Source organism: Heloderma suspectum, chromosome 17 (assembly GCF_057233095.1).
Source record: "Heloderma suspectum isolate Gila_16-S chromosome 17, 16-S_ref, whole genome shotgun sequence".
Lineage (NCBI taxonomy): Eukaryota > Metazoa > Chordata > Lepidosauria > Squamata > Helodermatidae > Heloderma > Heloderma suspectum.
Window position 1 is genome coordinate 13,073,655 of NC_139474.1, and position 24,561 is coordinate 13,098,215.

Consider the following 24,561-nt stretch of genomic DNA (forward strand, 5'->3'; position numbering starts at 1 on the left):
ATACAACAAACAACACAGTCAAAAATAGAACAGACGTGTGGGTTTTGCCAACAGGAGACGCAAAGCAACCCAGGGCCGTTGATCGAAGAAAACTGTGTGAGTGCCAGACGGACATGGCTGGGGGAGGCGTTACGCAGGTAAGGAGCCAGGATCAAAAAGGCCCTGCTGCTGGTAGGCACCTGCTTGGGAGCCGGCCTTCTGCGAATACTCTCAGCCACAGCTGCAGAAACAGTTCTCCCAAACTTCTTCGCAGTGGAACACGGGGCCCCAGCTTGACCCTCAAATGGGAGACTTGGTTAACAGGGCCAGGCCCGCTAGCCCCGCATCCCCTGCTGAGTTCCCACAGTGACGGTGGTGGGGTGAATGCCCGTACAGGCATTACCGGAGCCCTGCCAGGTAGGCCAGTATCACCATTCTCCATCTTGAAGACAGGACTGAGGGAAAGGGGCGACCGAGCAAGGCCACAACAAAGGGACATTTTCTTCAGGGGACTCTGCCACCCACCGCTCTCGCCCTCAGTCGCTACACTACACACTCGCTCACAATGTTCGACACTTCTAAGCCTGCTCACCGCACAAAAGGAGCCCAGGTTCAGGTTAGGGCCACCACTGATGTGTTTTCCCCACCTCGCATGTGCTCAAGTGGTGCTTACCTTCAGCTGTCTGCGTGGTTTGCAACTGCGTGGGCGGCACCGAGCTGAAGCCGTTCTGAGGAAAGAGAGGGGAAGGCAAGCCTTAGCTCCAGCTGCTACAGAACAAGCTTTGGTTTGATCCTGCCCAGCCTGGGGCCCTCCAGATGTGTTGGACTGCAACTCCCATCAGCCCCAGCATGGAGGCTGCTTCAGTTTAACTCATCAGCTGGACATAATCAGACCAAGCATCCGCCCAGCCCAGCATCTTGAACCCAACTGCCCAGATCTAGATTCTCTTGTTTCCTGCCGAGGCTCAGCCAGATGCCTCTGTTCCAGCCCACAAGCAGGCAGAGCACAGAGGCAGCCCCCTTCCTGTTGCTTCCCAACAACTGGCCTTCAGGGATGCACTGCCACTGAAAGGGAAAGTTCTACGGAGCCATTGTCAGAACTCTTGTCTGGGAATTTGTCCGATCCCCTTTTAAGACCATCTAGCTTTGGTGGCTCTTGCCACATCCCTGTGTCAGCAAATTCCATAAAACCAGTTCACATTGTGTGAATATTTCTTTCTAGTCCAACAGCTGCTACCTCTGGTGGCAGGGAATTCCACAGGCAGCCACTGAAAAAAAGAAGGCGTAATCTCCTGAGACTTGGTCCTCAGTTTGACTAAACAGATTAGTCAGACCTGTTTCTCTTTGAACCCACAGGAGGCAACTGGCAAGTAGTGCAACTCTGAACATGCGCAGAGTGATCCCCCCTGCTCCCCACACTATCCATCAGAAGAAAGGGTTTGCAGATAAAACAGGCATGTGAACTTTGGTCTGGTACAACACTGGGTACTCAAGGGAAACAAATCTCACCTTGGCCTGGGTCAAGTCTTTTTGGGGCGAGGAGGAAATGGAGTTTGGGTATCTTCGGGTCTGAGTGGATCTCTGCTCATACAGGGGTCCCTGAGCACTGTTCTGGGAGGTATACGTTGCTGTAGGCATGGTGCCACTCTGGTAACCCGACTCCTGGCTCTTACTGGATGAAATTGTGGACAGAGACTCGCTGGAGAATGAGAGGCAGAAGCAAATGCAGTGTAAGCTAACACAAAAACTGGCCAATGTCTAGAATAGCAGAATGGCAGCTAGCACAAGTTACGTTTGAGAGCCTGACATTAGTTCATTTACATCTTTGCCCTACCACCAAGGAACTCGAGACAGGGCACATGGCTCTTCCTACTACATTACCCCCTTCGCAACCACGTGGCGGGGGAGAGAGAGACAGAATGAGTGAATATATGTGGTCCAAGGTCACAAAGTGAGCCTCATGGCTGCGTTTGAAGCTGGGTCTTCCCGGTCCTACTCTGACACTCTGAAACACAAGCCTTTCCCCAACACAGTGCCCTCCAGTTATTTTGGACTTTCAACTCCAAGCAGACCCAACCACCATCATGGCCAATGGTCAGGAACTCTGGGAGTCGTAGTCCAAAACATCTGGAGGGCACCAGGTCAGAGAAGGCTGCTCTAGCCACATCACACTACAGCAGCTCCCGGGTGGTAGACCTGAACCAAAAGGCATGTGGTGTGAGAAGGCTAGATTGATACCTGCATATCATTGGTGGCCAGCTAGCCAATGACATGCTGGTGAACATGTCATTGCTGTGCCACATGCTTCTCCACTTTATAGCTAAGAATGAGCCAGAAAGGGCCCTCCTGGTGTGCAGTTGAGCCTCAATTCACTGCATCTGGTACTTTTATTGCTCCAATGCCCTGAGGATCTTACAATCTAGAATTTGAACAGGGGAGGGCAGTGGAGGATAAAATAGGAGAACCTTGTGTTCCCTTCAGTTACACAGTTGAGCACGGGGTCAAAGGGGGTTGTGACAAGAGCTTCCTGGGGTTTTTAAGGAGGGATCTGAAGCAAGAGAGTTGTGTTGCAGAATTAAAGAGGGTGTTCCAGGGTCACATGGGGCACAGTCATTTGAGGGAGAAGGGGACTTTAGGATGGCGGAGCTAGAGGAGCAGAAGTATTCCAGATCCCTTCCCTCTTCCCTAGATCATCCTTCCAAGAGCTTCGTGTCCTCCCTCCTGCTGCTGTGTCTGCACCTCATTAAGGAAGGAACACAGTCCTGGTCACGGGAGGCTATCCATCCAAGATCCTGCAACAGCCTTCCCCAAGCTAGTGTTCTCCAAATGTTTTGGACTAGAACTCCCAGCATTCCTAACCAACAGCCATGCTGGCTGGGGCTGTTGGGAGTTGAAATCCAAAGCATCTGGAAGCACCAGCTTGGGGAAGGCTGTGCGCATAAGGGCCTGTGGTTGGCACCGATTCACCCACAGCAACGGAAGGCAACAGCGAACACCGAGCACGCCCCCTTCCCCTGCGCATTGTGGCACGGCCTGAACTGCCTTTGCCGCTTCCACAAAGAAAAGCTCAGCAGGCCACAGAGATCCCCCACAACACACGCAAAACGCACGCTGCGGCTTACCTTGCAGGACTCGTGTACAGGCTGCCCGGGGGCTGGCTCGTGGCACTGCTCGTGGCAGGCGTGGATTCGTACTCTGAGAGCACGGGCTCCGAACCAAACTGCAGCGCCCCGAACTGCAAGTTGAGCCCCGAGATATCTGCGGAGCCGGGCATCTCCACGGCAAGAGCAGGGATCTGGAGGACAAGGCAGCCTGTTTCACACACTGAACCCCAGCCTACTAAGCTAGGAACGTGATATGTTGAACCCAAGGGCACGGCGCTCTCTCAGGCCCTTGGCCAGGGAGACCAGAACGTAGCTCTCCAGATGTTTTGGTCTTCAGCTCCCAGCATTCCTGACACTGGCCATGCTGGCAGGGGCTTCTGAGAGTTGATGCCCAAAACGTTGGGAACTCTGCCTTCTGGCAACCAACCACCGGCTCCCAAAACAATAGTGTCCAAACATTTCCACCTGGAGAGAATCGCTTCTGTGGCAGCCTACCCATCCACATCTCCCTAAGGATGGCAGGGAGCTCATTCCAGGGCACACAGACTTCACAGTGGGCATTGGTCAGGCTTCACTGATGCCCTGCATGGTCTGAGGCCCAGTGCTGAAGTGGTAAACCCGTGTCCCAGTTCAGACGACTGGGGTGGGGTGGGGTGTGTGTGTTTGTCACTTGATATCTATTTATTACATGTCTATACGACCCAATAGCTGAAGCTCTCTGGGCAGTTCATAAAAATTACAACAAAGTACAGGATAGAAAGAGTATAAAATATAAAAGCTTAAAACTACAGTATAAAAATACAACAAGAAACCCTAGCAGCAATGCAGAGATTTAAAATACAGTAACAGATGTAAAACAGCAAAGTTAAAAGTTTATAATGCTAAGATGCTGGGAAAATAAAAAGGTCTTCACCTGGCACCTGAAAGAGTACAACGCAGGCGCCAGGCAAACCTCTCTAGGGAGCTCATCGCACAGCTGGGGTGCCACAGCAGAACACTGATGGAATACTCAGGAGCCAGACAGACAAGTAAGTAAATCCCTGCATGTAGAAAGTTTGTGTGTTGGGGGGAACTCAAGGCGTTTAAAAAAACTGAGGAGAATTCCGCCAAGACAGCACTCACTGGATGAGGTACAGGTGTACCACTTCAAGGGAAAGCTAGGCCTGGTATCACGCCCTGTAACACAAGCAAAAGTCCCTTTATGGCTGCCCACTATAGGGAATTTACTCCATCTTGTGATAGGCAAACACTTAATTTATGAGATGTAACACTCAGCATGTATATATAGAAGAGCCTTCCCCAAGGATTGGCCATGCTGGCTGGGAATGATGTGGCTTGTAGGCAAACACATCTGGATAGCACCAGGTTGCGGAAGGCTAATATAGAACCTCCAAAGTAATTCACATATAAGAGGGGTGCAGAACCTCTTTCAACCTGAGGGAAGGATTCCATTTCTCTGAAGCTCTTGGGGGCCACATTCCAATGGCGGGCAGGGCCTAAGGCAAAAGGGGAGGGGCGCCAAAGGCCAGCCTCTGTTAACTTAAAGCTGTGGCTGCAGCTATGGCTGCCAGTAACTAAACCGTAGGAGAGGCATTTCAACCTTACAGAATGGGGCGGGGGGGGGGGGGACTGCATAAAAGCTGAAAAACCACCAAAAGATCAGTGGTTAGGGGGAGAAGGGGGGAGAAGGGGGGAGGGAAAGGGGGCGTGGCTGTCTGAGGAAACTCAGAGGGCCGGACTCAGGCCCCTAGTAGACTAGATTTGGCCCTCAGGCCTGAGGCTCTGCACCCTTGACACACAGTCTTACTTCTGCAGCAGTGCTGCTTGCGGTACAGTGGTTAGCCTGTTCAACTGGGACCAGACAGACCTGGGACCAGACAGACCTGGGACCAGACAGACCTGGGCCCAAGTCTCTGCTCAGCCACAAAGCTCACTGGGTGACTCCAGGCCAGTCAGCATCTCAAGCTTAGGCCCCCTTCCCTCCGCTCATACCCCGTTGGATGCGCAGCTACCCATCCCATACCTTTGATGGCAAGGATGCTTTCTTCTTCTGTTGTTTCAACTTCTGCTGGGCTGGCTGAGGACTCGAGGACTGGTTGTCTGAAGAGCCTGGGGACATCTGGGGAACAGGGTTGGTTTTGCTGGCCAAGGGGGACGATGGGGGCGGTGGGGCCGTGACGGAAGCTGTCACCACAGGCTGCTTGTCCTGCAGGAACACTTCCATCATGGTGGAGGCAGGAGGGAAGGCCTGCCGCTTGGCAAACGGGCTGTGCACGGCGGATTCCGATGGGTTCTTCAGATCTGCGCACCAGAAAGAAAAGGAAGGTTGAGGCAAGACTTTCTTCTGTGGTCATCATATGCAAACAGTTGCTTGCTCGACTGTTGTTAACTCTGGCTTATTTAACCCATAAACAACCCAGAGTTTCCAGGTTCACACGTCACAACGCAACCTAGGAACGGGGTGTTCTTGGGTTGTGTCGGGATGCAGGCGGCATGCCCTCACCAGGGGAAGGTAAACTGGTGCCCTCTGTATGTTTTGGACTTACAATGCCAATCAGCCCTGACCACTGGCCATGCTGGCTGGGGCTAATGAGAGCTGCTGTCCAAAACATTTGGAGGGCACCAGGTTGCCTGCCCCTGTCTTATAGCAAAACACACTGTTCTGTGGGTACAAGTCTGCACTTTGCTCATTGGACCCACCTCAGCCAGCCAAGCCAGCCATTTTGCACTCTTGCACTGTGTCTGTACCTACTAGAACCATAGCATCCTTAGCTTGCTTTCTTGGTGCAATCAGGAGGGCATGGTGGGAAGACTTTCAAAACAGTTTTCACCAGTACGCAAAAGGAGCCGGCACTATTTAAAGCACCTCGAATTTCACCACTGTTTTTTTGCTTTGCAGCATGTTTCAGATCTTTTAGATGGAGCAGAATTGGGAACCAGAAAGCTGGCTTGTTCGGGCACCATAGATGGCCAGTCAGCTACAAAGCTGCATGACTGAATCTACCAACGAGCCCAGGATTTGCTGTGGCATACGCTGTCCCCCCTTTATGGCTATGAGGGAGCCAAAAAGGGTCTACTGGTATGCAACGTCCCCTGAGGCAGGGCAGACTGATTAAAATCAAGACTTTTTTTAAAAGGCAAGAGAAAGGCCAATTCCAATCAGTCATTTAAATCAAGCTTCCCCTGGATAATATGTCTTTTTCCCTAAATGATGGTGCAAATCTGACCACTAAACCACGTTAATTTACAACTAAATGGAGTATTATTTAAACTATTTAGAAGAGCACTGACTGTACATTTTTTTCATTTTTAGAAAATTTGATTCATACTAATTTTTCTACACAGTACAGAATATACTGCTCAATGGATAACTTAATGGAAATGCTCACGTTGGGTAGGCAGAGTGCAAATATTAATCTCTGGAGAAATGATCCATTCTTCATTTATGTAATGAGGCCTTCTTTAACTAAATGGCTGCATTAACGTGTCACTTTAAGCCTGGTTTAACACACCACGATATGAACAAGCTGCATGTTTAGTGCCTGCTAGCTCCTGCTTTACTCCTCCTTTCACACAAATGGTTATCAGTTATGTCTGAACCTCGGATTATGGTTAAAAGTGCCCAAACGAGTCAGGATTGTGAGCAAACTTTAAACCAGGGTTGTTGCTAGTTTAAACATCCTGGCTTCCTTCCTGGTTTGTTTATCTGCTTGCACAAAGGAGGAACCAAACAGATTCCATGCACTAGAACAGGGGTCCACAACCTTTTTGGACCTGTGGGCACATTTGGGAATTTGAGAACCTGCTGTGGGCACCACCACAAAATGGCTTCCATGGAGGCTGTGGCTAGTTACATAATGACTGCCATGGAGGCCTGGCTAGTCAAAAGAGATTGCGGGTGGGGGGAACAGCAAGGCTAGAATGAGAAACAATGAGGTAGACGTGAGGGGAGAGAAATAGCGATGCTAAAGCTGGGAGTGGAGAGAAACAGCAAGATACAGGGGTGAATAGGAGAGAAAGAGCTAGGCTCAGGCTAGGGAGGGAGAGAAAGAAGGTGGCTAGGGATGGGAAAGGGAGAGAAAGAGTGACAAAACGGGTTGGAGAGAAACAGCAAGGCTAGAGGCTGGGAGTGGAGAGAGAACAAAGGGGAAAGGTCTGTGTGGACAGTAGAAGACTGGGTGGGGGTAGGAAGCAACTCCTTCCTTCTCTTCTTGCCTGCACAACAGCTGATCAGCGGCACATTCAGGAACAGGAAGGAGAATCTGCCACCCTAATGTTTTTCCAACTTTTAATTAAAAATCATTTTTTAAGGGGAGACATGATAGAGGTGTACAAAATTATGCATGGTGTAGAGAAAGTGGACGGAGAGACCTTTCCCCCCTCTCCCATAATACTAGAACCCAATGGGGTCATCCCATGAAGCTGATTGGTGGAAGATTCAGGAAAGAGCAAAGGACTTCTTCAAATAGTGCATCGTTAAACTGGAATTCACCACCACAAGATGTAGCGGTGGCTGCCAATTTGGATGGCTTTAAAGGGGGTTGGTCAAATTCACGGAGGAGGAGGCTCTCAACTGCTACTAATCCTCATGGCTCTGTGCCACCTCCAGTATCAGAGGCAATCTGCCTGTGTACACAAGTTGCTGGGGAACATGGGCAGGAGGGTGCTGTTGCATTCCTGCCCTGCTTGTGGGTTTCCTATGGGCAGATGGTTGGATGAGATGGACTCCTGGCCTGATCCAGCAGGGCTCTTCTTACGTTCACCGTGCAGAGCGGGGTGGTGAAAGCACGTCTGAACACTCCCCCAAAGAAAGAACGCAATGACATCAGCCTTGCCCTCCTCTCAGGCATATTCGATGTCCATCATATTTTCTCAGTGCAGGACATACTATTTTTATACCTTTCTACTGGTCCCACCGGTTGCAGGATATGCTCCTTTGCCTTTGAAGCTGTCCTTCCATAACCACCCCGGCACCATGTGTGTGCGCCTAACCCTTCGGCTGTCCATTTCTTGCATCTGATAAAGGGAGGCTCTTGCTGGCCAACGGTCCGCACCACAACAAGCTTGTTCAAATCAAGGTGCCATGCCGCAGGACTCTTTCCAGCGTATGCTTTCTCTGAACATCAGAACCCACTCCTTGTGGAAGCCCTTTTGCGTGTGTGTCCCCCACTCCACCCCCAAGCACCTTACCGTACTGCACGAGAGAGGAGGGCTGGCCAGTGCTGCTGATATCCCAGGAGGTGGCCGTGGTGCTGCTGCTCCCGGATGGCTGGGGGTGCTGAGCAGCCAGCTGAGCCAGAGCCTGTGCCGTCTTGAACTGCTCCAAGAACTGCGAGCCGGTGGTAGTGGTGGTGCTGCCCCCGCTGCTGCTTTTGGCTTCACCGACATCGCTGAACCCCTTCCCCAGCATGCTGACCTGAAATGGCAGGAAGGGAGGGAAGTTAGGCAGCCCTGGTGCGGCGGCTTTGGGCTGCAGCCTGCGGTTCAAATCTCCGCTCAGCCATGATGCTTGCAGAGTGGGTGAATATCAGAGCAGCTCCGCTTGATGAGACCAGAGTCCCAAGAAGACCAGCCTCCTATTCCACCCAGTGGCCAGCCAGACACCCCCGAAAGCCCCCTGAAGGTGATGGCCTTCTACTGTTTTGTCCCCCAGAACTGTCTGGTATTCAAAGGTAGACTATTTCTGATGGAGGTTCCACTGAACTCTCAAGGCTGAGAGCCACAGACAGACCTCTCCTCCATACGTTTGCTGAATCCCTTTTAAAAAGGCACGTAAGCCAGGCACATTCAAGGGTGGCCTCAGGCAAGCCACTCTCACCGTAACCGGTCGTGTAGGCTAAGCTAAGCTACTCGCAAAGCTAAACCCTGGCCTGGTGAGCCACCCTGAGCTTCTCCTTCCCAGAAGAGCAGGAGGCAAACAAAAAGCCAAGTGGGAGACTCAGGCTGCAATCTTATGCACATTTCCAGGGGAGTATGCTGTGCTGTATGCTTACTTTCGAGTGAAACACTTCATCCCCCCTGCCTCCACTCAAAAAGAACAACTCTCTCCAAGAACCAGTTCACTGAGTGGGAACAAACGCTGGCTCAGGTTCAAATCCTTCTCCATGGCAGCCGACACTGTTCCGGAGGATCACTCCCTTTTTTTCAGAACAAGTCCTGCGTGTGTGGCACCTTTAAAAAGTTATCTCTGAGCCCACATGGTCAGAGAGCCATGAAACATTATCCTCAGTTGGCAAAGGAATACATGCACTCGGGGACAGATGCAGCCGAAGGAGCAGTGTTATGTGCGGGGGGCGGGGAGGAGATGAGAGGGATGTTATTGCAAGGGAGGCCAGAAGACCTAGTGAGGCAGGAGACCGGCATGTTTTGCATTACTACGCAAAATAGAATCAAGGCTTTAAAAAAGAAAGGAGAACACAAAATAGCGTGTGTGCGTGTATCTCACACAGAAAGGGAGACTGACTCACTCCTTTCCAACTGGTAGCTCACTGGCAAAGAAAGATAGGAACACAGGAAGCGGCTTTATACCAAGTCAGACCATGGGTCCATCTAGTCCAGTATTGCCAACACTGGCTGGCAGCAGTGGTTCTCCGGGGTTTCCGGCTAGATTCTTCCCTAGCCCTACCTGGAGATGCCAGGGATTGAACCTGGGACCTTTGACATGCAGAGCAGGGGCGCTGCTAGTGCGGCACAGTCCCTCCCTGCTGTGAAATGGAACAGCAGACAGGAGTTGCCTATTAAAATATTTTCCCAAAAAGGTCCAGAGCTGTACATTGTTAATGTGAACCATTTAAAACACAACAAAACGGAGACAGGAAAACCTGAAGAGGAACAACTGACCTCTATATGAGGGCCAATGTGGCGTAGTGATTGGACGAGGACTGGGGAGATCAAAGTTCAAATCTCATGCACAAGTCATCCAACTCATCGAGCGACCTTGGGCCTGTCAACAGCTCTCAGCCTAACCTACCTCCCAGGGCTGATAGAAGGATAAAATGATGAATGGGGGGAGAATGTGTACGCTGGCTTGGGCTCCTCGGGGGAAAGCTGATATAAATGTACCAAATAAACAACATACGTGTGGACGCCTATATTTACACACACACCTATCTCTCCCTGCTATCTGAGGATAACACTTCAACCATCTGAGATAGCAAGCGCTGGACCATGAAAGCATTTGCAGCAGTAATTCCATTACTCCTCCACGGTGCTGCCGAACTCTCCACTGCTATGATGGTCTAAATTCAGCTACCTCTCTGGAATTGGTCACTTGGTGAAGCGGGTGCATCTCGAAAAGAACGAGCCCTGATGTCCTGACCGACCGTGCGAGTCACATTTTGACAAGTGTCAGGACAGTAAAATTGTCATGTGGCCTCTGAAGCAGGGGCGGACAACTTGTGGCCCTCCAGATCTTTTGGCCTACAGCTCCCATCAGCACTAGCCCACACAGCCTCCCATAGATAGGAATTGTAGGCCGAAACATCTGGAGGGCGCCAAGAGGCCCACCCCTGGTCTAAAGCTTGGTGCAGTCTTCCCTAACCTGGTGGCCTCCAGATGTGGGGCATGTTGGGAGTTGTGGTCCAATGCATCTAGACGGCACCAGGTTGCGGAAGGATGGCTTAGTGGGCGTGGCGCCTACATGAAAGACACACTGCACTCTAGCAGGAGGCAGCCATTTCCTTACCATGCCATGATGGGAGAAGGTGTTCCCCGAGCTCGGCTGGGATATAGTACTCTGCTTGGAATTGCTGAACACCAACGGCTGGCTGAGAGCTGGCGCCTGTGAGGAATCCAGGTTGGGCGACTCGTTCTCCAGAGAAGAAGGGGTCTTTCCTAACAGCACAGCCAGATCAATTCTAGGAGGGAAAACACAGCCACGATTATCAGCGGCTGGCAAGCTGCCTGCCCACCGAAGCCATTCGCTGTGCCTGCTCCGCATATCCATGGGAGACTTGCTCTGTGCAAATGGAAGAGCCGGCACAACTTCTTAGGCAGACTGACAGGGGTGGAGGGGTGCACTTATTGCAGCTGTGTTGAACCTCTTTCAGCCCAGGACTGCAGGCCACTTGGAGAAGGCCTTCGGGGCGGCATTCCAGTGGTGGGTGGGGCCCAGAGCCAGCACATTTTACTTCAGAGCTCTTACTGCCAGTAACTAAGCCCCAGGAAAGGCATTTCTGGGGGGCACCTCTGAAAACGCCAGGAAACCACCCAATGACTGCTGGTGAGGGGAAAGGGTGTGTGGCCCCCTGGGGAGTCCCAGAGGGCTGGACTGGGATCCACAAGGGCTGGATGTGGCCCCCCGGTCTGCGGTTCTGCACCCCTGATCTACTGCATGCAAGTAGCACATGTGGCCTGAACGACTTCTGCATCTGCTCTGCAAAAGTGCTTGGTTTGCTCACGTCAAGGCACGCACAGGGTCCTGGGATCACACCTATGAGCACAGGAGCTCGGCCCTGGGGTGGGGAGCTTGACTTGTGGACCTCCTGAAGGGCCACTGTCCAATTTCTTACAGACCACCGAACATCTGCTCGCAGTTTTACAATGACTAGAGTCAATGTAACAACATATACATCTTGGTCTTCTCGTGCAAAGTGCTTCTGACGCTCTTAAACAAGAGTGCAAGACTGATTCCTCCCACATGATCAACTCTGGATCAAGGCATTTTGCTGCTTGAGGCATGGGATAATCTGGTACATGCAAGCACACACACACACACACACACACACACACACAGAGAAGCCAACTGCGCTGACTGTCGAAACTTAGGTCAATGTTGGCAACGGAACCGCAGCTCCCATTGCCCTTGAGGACAGCAGGCTAGCATGGGGGGCATGGGGCAGGCACACACAGCTCTGCTCTGATACACCTTGCTGTTGCTCTCCACCCCCAGAATCTGCTGCTTTATGGTAGGGCCGGCTCTGCACACAGCCCCATTCATCTTTTAGTATTGCCCGTTTACAGCTTTTAAGATCTGTCAGGGATGGCCCTCACATGTGTTCTGAGGCACATTGGTGCTGGAAGGCCTCTCCATTGGAGCAGCCCGTTTGTGAAATCCCCTCCCGCAGGAGTTCCACTCAGGCCCCTCCCCAAAATCATTGAGCCACCTCCAGAAGACACTGTTTTTATCGCAGCAAGCATTTAATTTGTCCAGAGCATTAGTTATCCTCTCTCTCCACTGTTACTGTTTTTATTGTTTTCCTGCTCAGTTTTCATTTCTCTGTTTTAAAAGTTTGCTTTCAGCTTGAGTTGGGAGCTTCCTTGGGCATTTCCCCCCCTGCCCCCAAAAAAGGGAAAAGCAGGGTAAAAGGAGATTAAAAAAAGGAAGTAACTGTGCCTTAACTGCAGGGGTCTAATATTACTGCTTGAGACCCCATGGCAAGGGTAAGGGGAGAAACCTCCAAGCTTCTGCTTTATAGATTTGAGGCACACTGGTAGACCACAAAAGTTCTAGCACAAGAAAAGAACAGACAGTACGAGGCTGAAGCCAACCAATCTGTCCCTGATCTAGCCCAAAACACAATGCCCTTTGCACCACTAAGCTGGTACCAGCCTTGGTGATTGTTAGAAAGAAAAAATATGTATGCAAAGGTAGCACACGCAAATAGTCTTTTCCACCACTGATTCTGAGTACAGAACCTTGGGGTAAGCATGTAAATGCGGCAATGGCAACTGTTTTATTTCAACCCACCCACCCCCGCAAAAAAAACTGATTCCTAAACTGAAATGCTGCTACTCTTGTAGACACAAATGGACCACCTCTGTCCAGCTGTGATGGTCACATTTTCAGCAGGCAGGGGCACAGAGGAGACGTTGGACGCAGTGAAGATCTTGGTCTCCGAAAGCTAGAGGAGGGGAGGAAAAAAAAAAGGAAGAAGGTGCTTAGGGGTGTCCAAGTTTAGGGATTGCAAAGACAAAGAGGGACGCTACGTCATCCAGTGATGGGGGTGGGGTGTACCTACATCTTCATTCCAGTCCTCAGTCCCCCACTCCTCCGTTGCTGTCCTCCAGGCACCTGCCAAAATAACAAAGAAAGCGAGCGTCTGATATGAGCAAATCCTTGGAACCTCTTAAAAAGAGTGTTGAAGGAGGTAGTTTTCAAGGAGCGTTGCAAGCAGCTAAGCAGGTTGGTGCCCCTTGCCCAGACAGACACAAGCAGGGGGGGGAGAGGGGCAGGAGAAATACTGGCACACCACACAAGCTCCCCCACCCACCCACCACCAGAGCAAAGAGGCTGGACCCTGGAATCCCCTCATGGAACACCACCTTCCTTTAGCCGGACCCAATATTCACTTCCCTTGAAAGAACCCAACGTTTGACAAGTTTTATACAAAAATTAATTTTGGAAGGGAGTGGAAAGCTTCGCAAGGCACTGATGGGCGTCAACACACGCGTGGGCACCGCACAGGAGGCCCCTGCTCTAGACCCTGTCAGAAGCTCATTTCAAGGTCCAGGACGAGACAGGCAGGCAGGTGAGTCACAGCACATGACCCTGGGCCTAAAAAACAAAACACCACACCGGCCAGTTTCTGCAAGCTGCTGTGTGCGTGTTTTAAAAGCCCAAATGTGGGTCAATTGACAGAAAAAGGACACGGCAGAGGGAGGGAGGGAGGCAGGGAATACACACACGCAGCCAGGAAGGTTAATCTTTGTAAGCTTTTACCAAACAGTGAATAGTGTTCCAGCCATCAGCTTGACACCCTACTGAAGCTCACGTATTTCAAAAAAAAGCCACTCGCCGGGAGCAAGTGGTTCCGACAAACAGGGTGCTTGGCAACATACATATTCCCCTCCCTGCAAATTCCCCACAAGTCACAGGGAACTTGGGAGGCCTCTTACGCTGCACTGAGCTTTGGCAGGAACCCTCTGGGCTATAAAGCACAACATGCCACAAATCTGCCTCCAAAGGATAGGGGGGAGGTGTCGGGCTAGTGGCAACCACGACAAATGCCTGGCAACTGTGCTTCCGGGCCAAAAAGCTGTGGAGCCCAGACTATCCTGCTATAACTTTTAGCTGCAGAATGGTTGTTCTACCTTCCACACAGCCATTTTTTAGGAATACAAAGGAAGGTCAAGGAAGCCAAAGTAACGACCATCAATGGAAGTAGTCCCCATTCACACACCTCCTGGCCATTTTGCTACACCTTTAGTTCTCTCCATCACAGAGGGCCATTTTGCTCCTAACGCAGAAGCCAGGCTTGCTTGCTTGCTTGCCTGCCTGCCGCATGTCCCTGTGAGCACACATGCGCATTCACAGCTTTAAGTGGCCGCTTAAAAAACCCACACACACAGAGCTTCTGGGCCAAGTAGCTCTAAGCACTGAGGACTCCTTCACTGCGAAACAAGTGCTGCACATGAAAAGAGATTCCCGTGTTCTCGGACAGGCCAACAGACTTGACAAACAGGCGGAGAGAAAGCAGACAACACTCCACACTTTGCCCACGAAGGAGGAAACACAGGATGAGGCGTCTTCCTCACACAGCCCCGTTAACAAAGAAAAAACACAGAGAGACCAGGGGCTGGAGGGTGGGCATGCGAAGGGTGCTTGACCCGGTTTCATGGAAGATAAGGCTATCAATGGCGACTAATAATGACCGCTGTATATTACCTCCCATAGTATCAGAGACAGTATGCCTCTGAGTATCAGCTGCTGGGGAACATGAGCAGGAGGGTGCTGTTGCGCTCATATCCTACTTGTGGGCTTCTCCTTGGGGCATCTGGTCGGCCACTGTGGGAACAGACAGGCCTTTGGTCTGATTCAGCATGGTCCTTCTTATGACCATTAAAGGCCATGCTTCACTGGGCAGATACTAGTCATTTTCCTTGTTGTTTTTTAAAAAGCTGCGAGGCACTGTATGTTTGAGAGCCAGCGTGGTTGTATAGTGAGGTCAGGCTGGGGCTCGGGAGACAGAGGGTCAAAATCCGCATGGAGCCACGACGCTCACTGGGTGACCTTGAGCTAGTTCCTCATTCTCACAGCCTAACCTTACCTCACAGGGCTGTTGTGAGGGTGAAAAGGGTGGAGAAAGAATATGCTGCCCAGAGCTCCTTTCAGAATGAAAATGAAGGGGTATGGGAGGGAATGGTTTAAAAGAGGGGAAGTACTGAAGTGTCTCCCCACACAATGGTTTGAATGGGTCCTCAAGAACTCCTAGCAATTTGCTAGGCAACACACACACACACCCCTAGCATCTAATGGCCAACAATTTACACTAGGCTACCCCCCAAACAAGGGCGAGGTTACACAGGTCAGCATGCCGTTATCCTTCTGCTGGTGAAGGGCTATAAGGAGAGCTGCACACCCTGGAGACATCTCCCAGTCCCACAGATGGCTGTCTACACACTTGGCTCTGGCTTGTAAACAGCTACTAGCACAGACACTTGGGGCGACTGAGGATTTCCTCCAGGTTGACAGCCGAGAAAGGCTTTTGTGAACCAGAGCAGCTGGGCAGCATTTTCCATCCCCACACTCCCAGGACCAAATACAATGCTGTGATTTTTTCCACATGGACCTGCCTCATGCATTTAAGATCTGCAACAAGATCAGAGGCCCATCACCAGGTATCGCAACCACCAGGAATAAGGAAAGTGTTAGCAGGGGGGAAAAGTCTTCTCAGCGGTCGCACCATGACTTTTATCCTTGTCTTTAAACTTTCTTTTTAAACTTTCTTTTTATGAGCCACTTTGAAAAAAGTTTTTAGGTGAAAAAAATAACTTTTGTGGATTGATTAAGTTTTGTGGATTTATCTGCAAGGCTGTCCTTTGCGTAAGTTGCTTCATTGATACATATTTTACTAGTTATGTGGTGTGGGGAGAAGATGACAGAGTACTATGGCTACAGAAATTTTTACAAGCATGTGTTTCTCTCTAGTCTATAAGGGCTGGACAATTACGCTTTTCAGGAATTTCGGGGGATGGAGAACACTTTGCAAACATCCTTAAGATGCTGGATTCCTGCACCAGACACAGTGCAAACACCCTGATAATGCAGCTTCCAAACAATTTTCATAGGGCTATGGAGGGGGTGGGCTGTCCTCTGTCTTGCGCGGTTTAAATCCTCCCTCTCCATGTTCAGGGTCTACTGATGCGTTTTTTAAATTTTACAAAGCAAGAGGGCATTACTCGGGATCTCTTCACTGTTAAGGCACAACTCATCTATGTTTAGTGATCTCAAGTCTGCCCTCTTGCTCAAGCAGTTAAGAAAGGATTCAGTCCAAGGCCCACCTCATCCAATGCCCTTTGGAAAAATCTTAGCAGCCTGCCAGCAACTGGATAGAAAGTGTCAGCCCACCCCCTGCATTAAGGTATTTGAGCCAGAAGACACACTGTAATCTTTCTTCATAGGGCAGTTGCTCCAGCCCCTTGATCATTTTAGTTGCCCTCCATGTTCAGAGGCAGTATATCAGTGAATACCAGATGCTGGGGAACAAAGAGCAAAGGAATGCCATCATTCTCTGCCCTAGCTGGGGGCCCGTAACTGTGAGACCCTCCACCCCAAGGCAACTAGCTGGCTGCTTTTGGAAACAGAACAATGAACCTGATCAGGGATGGGCAACATGGTGCCCGCAGGCACCAATATGCCCTCGGACACCTTTCTTGGCACCCGCCAAGGTGCCCTACTGTCCTCTCCTACTGTTTTTGTTTTAATAACAAAATTCCTTGCTGGCAGCTGGGATCACCTCAAAGCACATTAAGGACCTCCAGCTTTTCCCATTTTCTTTTCTGATAAATGAATGCCTCTTGGCCACATGTGGGGCTCAGAGACACTCTTCAGAAATGCAGATGGAAGACGGCTGCAGGCCGATGCTTTCATCTGCAATACACCCATTTTGTGGTGGTGCCCAGGACAGTTTCCCAAACTGCTAAATGCACCCACAGGCCTCCAAACGTTGCCTACTCCTGAACTAGACAGACCAGACTTCCCTAACCCAGTACCCTCCAGGTATGTTGGACTACAATCCCAGTCATCCCCAGACAGCATGGCAACGGGCTAGGCAGGATGGGGGTGATGGAAGTCGTAGTGCTTCATGGTGATCTGGAGGTCACCATGTTGGGGCAGGCTGAGACAGACCGACCTTTGGTCGGATCCATCAAGGTGATTCTGAGCTCTGTGCTCGTCTCAAGAGCTTCAAAGACCTGGAAGATGGAAGCCACTGCAGTACAGCCATTTGGAGGGTGTAATCCAGCAGCCATGAATGCAAACTCATGTTCCCACTCCCAAAATCTTAAACACCTCCCTTAAAAACCCTGGTGTGTGTGTGTGTGGGAGGGGGGAAGGACCAGCATTAGTAAAAGCACAGGCAAGAATGCACAAATATTCATTAAGTGAACAAAATGGGAGATGGAAAGAGATGAAAAAAGGAACGAGACAATGACATATCCACAGATATATTCCAACTTATTTTAAAAAACGAAGTAAAATAAGGAGATCCGGGGCAATTAGTGCACCTGGATTTCTCGTACCAGGAGCAGTGTCAAATTTTCGGGGATAATTTGACCCCTCACCCCTAATGTAATCAACTCCTGAAACAAAACAGAATAAAAAAAAGAAAAGAACAGAAAACCAGTGAAATTTTATATACTTGAAAAAAACGCAAAGGTGAGGTGCTACTGCAGCTGCTGCCATTCCTTTCCCCACCCCCACCCCTCTGCCACCCACCGTACCTGTGGATATTGTTAAAATTAAAGAAAATACTTAATGCTACTAACTAATAATGAGAGTATGAAATGGGGCGTGCATTTTGTAAAGTGGTAGACAAGTCAACTCTCTCTGGGGCTCAGGGGGGAATGAAGGTGGAAGGGATCTATTACCCTCTTCCTAGAACAAGTCCGAGCACTTGCTCTGGGTGCAACTGTGGACACACAAAAAATGGCGGATTTGGGGGGGGGGGGAATCTACTTGTAAGAGAAACATTAAGATGCCATGTTCTACCTGCGGTTATTTCTAAATTTCTATGGTGCATCAAATAAAGGCACCCCAACACCTCAAGGAGAGCTTTTTTTGTTCAAGTAGGAAGAGGTTCTTATTTTCCTTCAACAGTTCAGCTAGCTAAATTGAAGTTATGCTGCTGTCACTCAAGAAGGAAAGTGCATCCACCCGGGGGGGGGGGGGTGCGAGTGCGGGGGGAGGTGAAAGAAGGGGACACATCGCTACACTTGGACCATTTTCTCTCTCAACAAAATAAGTAACTCCCCACTAATTTTACAACCAGAATGCTAACACATATAGTCCTACAATTCCCAGCGTTCTCCAGCCAGCATTGCTGGCTGGGGAATGCTGGGAGTTGTAGTACTTTTTTGTCTGTCTAAACATGCATAAGATTCCACCCTAAAAACACTAATACTGATTACATCCCCCACGTCCCCCAGGTGAAGCTTATAAGGGAATAAATCCAGCTGTTGAACCACAACCAGGACAGATACGATACCGTGGTAACTTGCCATTAAGAGGCTGCATGTGCTGAAATTTGGTTACCACTACAGCAACCTTGCCCAACCTGCTCTGCTCCAGATGTGTTGGACTTCAACTCCCATCAGCCCCAGCCAACATGGCCAGTGCTCAGGGGAGTTGCTGTCCACTACATCTGTAGAGCACCAGGTTGCGTAAGGGTTTGCATGTTGAAGGTCCCAGGTTCAATTCCTGGTATCTCCAGTTAATAAGGTCTCTGACAGCAGGACGGGGAAAGACTCCCCCGAGGAGACCCCAGAATTCCACTGCCAGTCCAAGGAAACAATACTAGGATAGATGGACGAAGGTGGCTTCTTGTGTCCAAGGACAGCCAACTAGACAAATGGGGATCCACCCGCTGGCCTTTCAACAACATGGGCCAACCCCCAACACCTGCCCCAAACTAAAACAGCACAAACGTCCAAGCCACTTACTCGTCCCGTCGTCCGGCTCAAAACTCCCAGTGTTATTCCACGTGTTGCTGGTACAGTTCCCGTAACCTTCTTCCGTGCTAGCGGGCTCCGCGTAGTCCGCAGGGTTGAAGGTTCTGGGAACGCAGGGGAGGGTTAGGGTGCATCCCATGCCAGAGCAGGCACACTTGGCCACCCCCCTATATACTCCCCACTAATCTGGAGCAGTAGTTACCCCTGGCCATAGGGTTTCTGCCAGAGTTCTTCAGTAGTTTACCCCCATGTCCCCACTGCCCTCCCCTCTAGAGGGGTGTCACTCAAACCTACGAGGCCAGAATGAAAAGTTTTTGGATGTACAAAAGGGAGGGGACTTGTGTTCACATCTCACGATCACCTTTGTCCTGCTCCTCCCCGTCCCTGCTTTGCTCCACCCTGTCCTCAAAGTGCATAGCTCAGGGGTGCACAACCTTTCTGGCCCCGCGGGCCACATTTGATCCTGGCTTGGGGGTGCCGCACACGCACACTCTATTTTGAACAGTTGCTCCTGTTACTCTCACCAGCAGGAGCACTCCCAGGCAGGGGCAATATATGCTCCTGTGGCCACTCTCAGAGGGCAGGAGTCATAGAGCTCTCCAAGAGCATTGCTAGAGTGCCTACTTGGATGGAAATCAAGCAAAGCAAAGGAAACTTTGTGGCAGAAGCAGCAAGGGAGTTGTCTCTGGCCGGGGGCGCTGTCATCGGGACCATCGTTAAGGACTTCGCGGGCCTATGCACTCCTTCCTTAGCTCCTTCCTTGCTAGCTTCCCTCTCTCAAGAATTCCACAGAAGTGTGCATTTGTAGGACACATGTACTGCCTGCATCACTCTGGCCATGATGCAATGTCCATCATTGGGTACTGAATGTACCTAACCACATGCTGCCCAGAATGGCTGGTGGCCCACCCACCCACTCTAAACAGAAAAGGGAGAAAACCAAAACACACGTAGCAAAGCTTACCCCATGCCTTGGGCCGAAAACCTTCCTCCCCGCCTTCCAGATCCACCTGTAAACACAGAGAAACTGAGCCAGCAGTCTTCAACCTTCTTAGGCCCAGGATCCGCCTTTAGCCAAACTCTGCCACCATGGGACCCCCTTGTCACTGTCTTACTGTCTGCTTTTTAGGGTGACCAGACACAAAGGACAACATTTGGGCAAGTCAGTTGCCATACAGGGAGGTTCTTCATCAAGCTCCTCTTTTTATGCAATGATCAGGAGCTGTCTCTTGATCACTGCATAACAAGCCCCTCCTTGGCTTGTTCAATTTCCTCCTCTGTCGTTTTGGTTTTCACTTTTTCCCATCTCTCAAAAGAAAGGAAGGAAGGAGACACTACAGCTGCATCCCAGCTTAATTTAGGATAGGATCAGTTTGTGGCCCTCAACCCACAAGTGAGTTGGGACTGTGTGTTGGACTAGGATTGGGGACATCCAAAGTTCAATTCCCCACTCAGCAACCTTGGGCCACGGCTCAACTCTCACCCTAACCTACCTCACAGGATTGTTGCAAGGACTGGGAAAAGGGTGGAGGAGGGAGAGAGAGAACAACGTATGCTGCCGCGAACTCCTCAGAGGAAAGGTGGAATGAAAAAGTAACAAAATCAAGTAAATAAACCAACTAAATTTCACTGGGATCATGTCTGGCTTTGCTAACATCCCAGGAATCTTTGGGTAGGATGGGGGTGAATCTATTGGGAGAGGGAGCTTTGTACATGCATTTGGGTTTTATGCTCCATGTCTACCCAACCAGGCCAATTGGGCTTAAAGGAGGAGAGGGGAAGGGAAGCAAGAGTCCTCCCTCTCATCAGACCAATGCCTTGTCATTTTCCCATGCAGCTCGGCTCACTTCCTCAAGTCACCTGGAACTGCATTTTCTAGGAACTTTGGTGCAGCATTCCTTGTTCTCTTATGGCTGGTTAAGCCTGTTAAACGGGCTGGATTTGATGCCTGCCCCCCACCATCATCCTTTGAAATCCTATTGCTCTATACTTGGATTTATTCTTTAAAAAGCCAATTAAGGGCAGCCAACTCCTTTTGCTGTTCGAACGACAAGGTTGCCAACCTCTCTTCCTTACTCACCTCTGCCTCGCCCACGGCCCCGTCGCCCTCTCTCTGTGCCTCTTCCAGAAGATCCACCTGTCTTGCCCCCATCCAGTCCGTTCTCCTGGCCCCGAACTGGAAGACACAAAAGTGCACTGGTATATTTCCGGCAGGGGAGTGGGGCAAGATTCGATTGCAGTGCAGAGCAAAGGTACACTCGTGGCAGGTTGATAAAGAGGGCACAGGGGCGGTCCAGCACCTATCATGCCAAATGCTGGCATACCTTTGGACACAAACTCTTTATACTGGAGTTCCCTTTTGTCCTCGGTTATATGGACAGGTATTGAAAAGATGCCATCCACCTTGCTACACTCGAGAATCCTCAACCCTCGGGAAAAGTAATCTAGTCATATCTAATTCTACCGATTCAGTATTATTTGTTCCCCTGGGGTCTTTAAAATGAGCCAATGCATTTTAAGAACAGGGAAATAAGGTCCCCAATACAGTCCATAAGTTGCAGAACAGATGACAGAGCTTCGGGGGGGGGGGGGGATTGTTGGGTGTTTTAAAAAGCTACACACCTGCAAGCAAAACAGTGTTTAAACAGTTGATTTGACACAGGATTTGCAGAAGCAGGGCTCAAAAAGTAAAATTAGAAGATTTAGAGCTGCTGATTACCCAGGGCACCTGGATATTTGAGTTATTATTTTCTTCTACTCCCATGCAAGGCTTGCTCCAAATTGGCTCTTAAGAATTCGAAATGGTCCCTCCACCCCACCCACACTCTGGCACACTGCAATGCCTGCCAGGTAGACCAAGTTGACCCGGAAGCCATTTTGTTTCTGTGTCGTACCACCCAGGCTATGGGGTTTAACCCAGCAGATGCTTCTCCTCTTCTCTCCTATCCCACCCCACACCAGGGCAGCTACGATTCTGTATCCTAAGGAGCAATGCATACATTCTCTGCCACGGCTAGCTCCCCGGCCCCTTCTTGGCAATGCACCACCCCGTCGCCGGCTGAAGTCTCTCTCCCTCTCTCGGTTCTCTTTGCCTTCTTCGCTGGGTTCCATCTGTCCGCTGTCTTTTTGTCCTGAAACACCCTTCTTTTTCCCCACCATCTCCCAGGAGTGCTGATGGGGAGAGAGAAAAAACAATTTTTTTCTTTCACAGTACTCTTGATACATAGAAACACATTTGCTTTCATTTTAACATCCTGAACACACTGTGGCTGAGAGCTAAGTAAATCTTCTTGTGCTTCTCCCTTCCAAGCCAGTAAATCCAGTGACTCCTGATCCATAACCATCCATTTATGACACTTCTGGTGTCTGTAGTCCTACAACCAAGCTCTCCTGTAGCAACGCCAAATATCAGCATACAGGTCAGGACAACCAAAGCCAGCACGGCTCCATGATGGCCAAAAAGCAGAATTCAAATTCCAGTTCAGCTCTGGACCCACTTTTGGGGAGTGCGGGGCAGGGGGGAGGGGCAGAGGCATGAGGACAGGCAGCTTCATTTCTCACACTAGTAAAATGAGAATTACAAAAGTGATCTACTTTTGCACAAGGACAGCCAAACATTTTGCCCACCAGATGTCCTGTGCAGACAGTGTGATAATTAGGACAGGAGAATTACAGGAAAACCATCACCCTCATTCAGTCATTTTCAGCCTTCTCAGTCCTTAGACCCACACTGAACCTCAACTTACATGAGAGGACTCTGCATGAATTTAGCAGGGTCCTACGTAGGAATTGTGTTGCTGTTGTTTTTACAGACTTGGCAGGCTCTCCCCTCCACATTCCTCCTTTGCTCCCTCAGCTTTCTTCCTGAACTCTTTCTGCCTTCTCTTAAAAAAAAATCCTTAAAAATTAGAAAACTGTGGGGATGTGCTCATGTGACCCACTTTAGGTTGCATCATAGCCCAATTGCCAGTTCTGACCCACTAACTGTTATTCTAGGCCAGCCTGCCCCAACCTGGTGCCATCCAGGTATTTTGGATGCCAACTCCCAGCATTCCTGACCACTGGCCATGCCGCCTGGGGCTGAAAGGAGTTGAAGTCCAAAACACTTGAAGCACCAGATTGGGGAAGGCTGTTCCAGGCTATTCAGGGGAAGGCTTCTAGTGTTATAAGCACCATGGCAGAGACTGCCAATATTCAGCAGCCCAAGAACAACTTACCATGGCAATCCTCTCACTAACACACTGTGCGGCCTGACTCCTCCCTTCCCAGCCAGCCTGCCACTCCTTTGTTACATGGCCCAGGAACCTTAGTACAGGCATGGGGAATGTGCACTCCTCCAGATGTTGGACTGCAACGATGATCACCTCTCACCACTGGCTATGCTGGCTAGGGCTGATGGAAGCTGCTGTCCAATCACATCTAGAGGGCTGCACGTTCTCCACCCTTGCCTCACTACTGCAAGATACCTTGGCATGATTGGAAGTTTTAACTGAGAAAGATTAATGGGACTGGTGGACAGAGACAGACGCACAGACATGAAAAATGTTTATAGAATGATGCATAATGTCAAGAGATATGCTCACCTGCCCTCCCTCACAATACTAGATCTCAGGGTGATCGTGAGCAGGCAGGAGATTCAAGAGAAGCCACAGAACAAACTTCTTCACACAACACAGAACATACATACAGAACTCATTGCCAAAGGTCTGCCAATGGCTACTGAGATGGCTTTAAAAGGGGATCAGACGAAAACATGGAAGGAAAAAAGTCTCATTAGAGGCTACTAACCACTGTGGCTATATGCCGCTTCTAGGCAGAAGCAGTAGCCCTCTGAATATCAGTTGCTGGGGAACACAAGCGAGAGGTTGCCATTGTCCACATGCCCACCTTGTGGGCTTCCCAGAGGCGTGCAGTTGCCTACTATAGGGGACAAGATGCTGGACCTTTGGTCTGATCCATCAGGGGCTCTTCTAAGGCCATGCTGACATGGATACACCTCTGCATATCTCCTGAGATACCAGCATGAGGCTTGGAGAATGGGGACAAGGGGCACATCTTGAACCACCTCATCCCTGAACAATTCCTCCCTAGAACTGGAATGGCTCAGGCACCTTCTCCATGAACATGTCTCCCAAGCAAAGGCTTTTGCCATCCCACCTCCATTTTGCTAACCAAGCCACTGGGGCTTTACCGTGTCTGGGTTCCCCTCCAACAGCACATTGATGGCTCTGTTCACATCCCCATTGCAGTCGTGCAGGGCGATCACACACTCATCCTGGTTCTTGCCTGTGATGTCAATCAGCTGAAGAAGGGGGGGGGGAAGCAATGAGGACAGGGTCACCCTAAACTCAGCTATTTATTAAATGTATTGGTCACCCAGCTACTCTGGGCGATGTACAGAGTATAATAGAACAATTTAAAACAAAATTCTACAATAAAAACATCATTTTCTAAAAATACCCTAACCCACCCCAAATGCCTGCCTGAATGACCACATTTTCTAAAGCTAGGCCCAGTAACTGCTTGCAAATGTACAACCACCACCCTCCTGAGAGCCACAAACGATCCAAAGCAGCAATCAGAGCATCCA

At 50.2% G+C, this 24,561-nt stretch overlaps 1 protein-coding gene across 14 annotated transcripts in view; it reads right to left on the bottom strand.

Annotated features, from left to right (window-relative positions):
• Window positions 1–24,561, bottom strand: part of UBAP2L (ubiquitin associated protein 2 like) — a 52,717-nt gene that overhangs the window by 17,555 nt on the left and 10,601 nt on the right. For 10 of the 14 annotated variants that reach the window (XM_084824729.1, XM_084824723.1, XM_084824726.1 and 7 more), the window contains exons 4-17: window positions 24,163–24,273; window positions 21,971–22,142; window positions 21,052–21,147; window positions 19,936–19,981; window positions 18,963–19,075; window positions 17,529–17,603; window positions 13,043–13,095; window positions 12,840–12,925; window positions 10,768–10,939; window positions 8,274–8,499; window positions 5,107–5,384; window positions 3,102–3,274; window positions 1,489–1,678; window positions 653–707 (exon numbers count right to left, since the gene is read on the bottom strand). In XM_084824729.1, the coding sequence (XP_084680855.1) occupies window positions 653–707; window positions 1,489–1,678; window positions 3,102–3,274; window positions 5,107–5,384; window positions 8,274–8,499; window positions 10,768–10,939; window positions 12,840–12,925; window positions 13,043–13,095; window positions 17,529–17,603; window positions 18,963–19,075; window positions 19,936–19,981; window positions 21,052–21,147; window positions 21,971–22,142; window positions 24,163–24,273 (1,846 nt within the window). The remainder of the gene's footprint in view (window positions 1–652; window positions 708–1,488; window positions 1,679–3,101; window positions 3,275–5,106; window positions 5,385–8,273; window positions 8,500–10,767; window positions 10,940–12,839; window positions 12,926–13,042; window positions 13,096–17,528; window positions 17,604–18,962; window positions 19,076–19,935; window positions 19,982–21,051; window positions 21,148–21,970; window positions 22,143–24,162; window positions 24,274–24,561) is intronic. The other 4 variants (XM_084824730.1, XM_084824728.1, XM_084824727.1 and 1 more) reach the window with 1 other exon arrangement.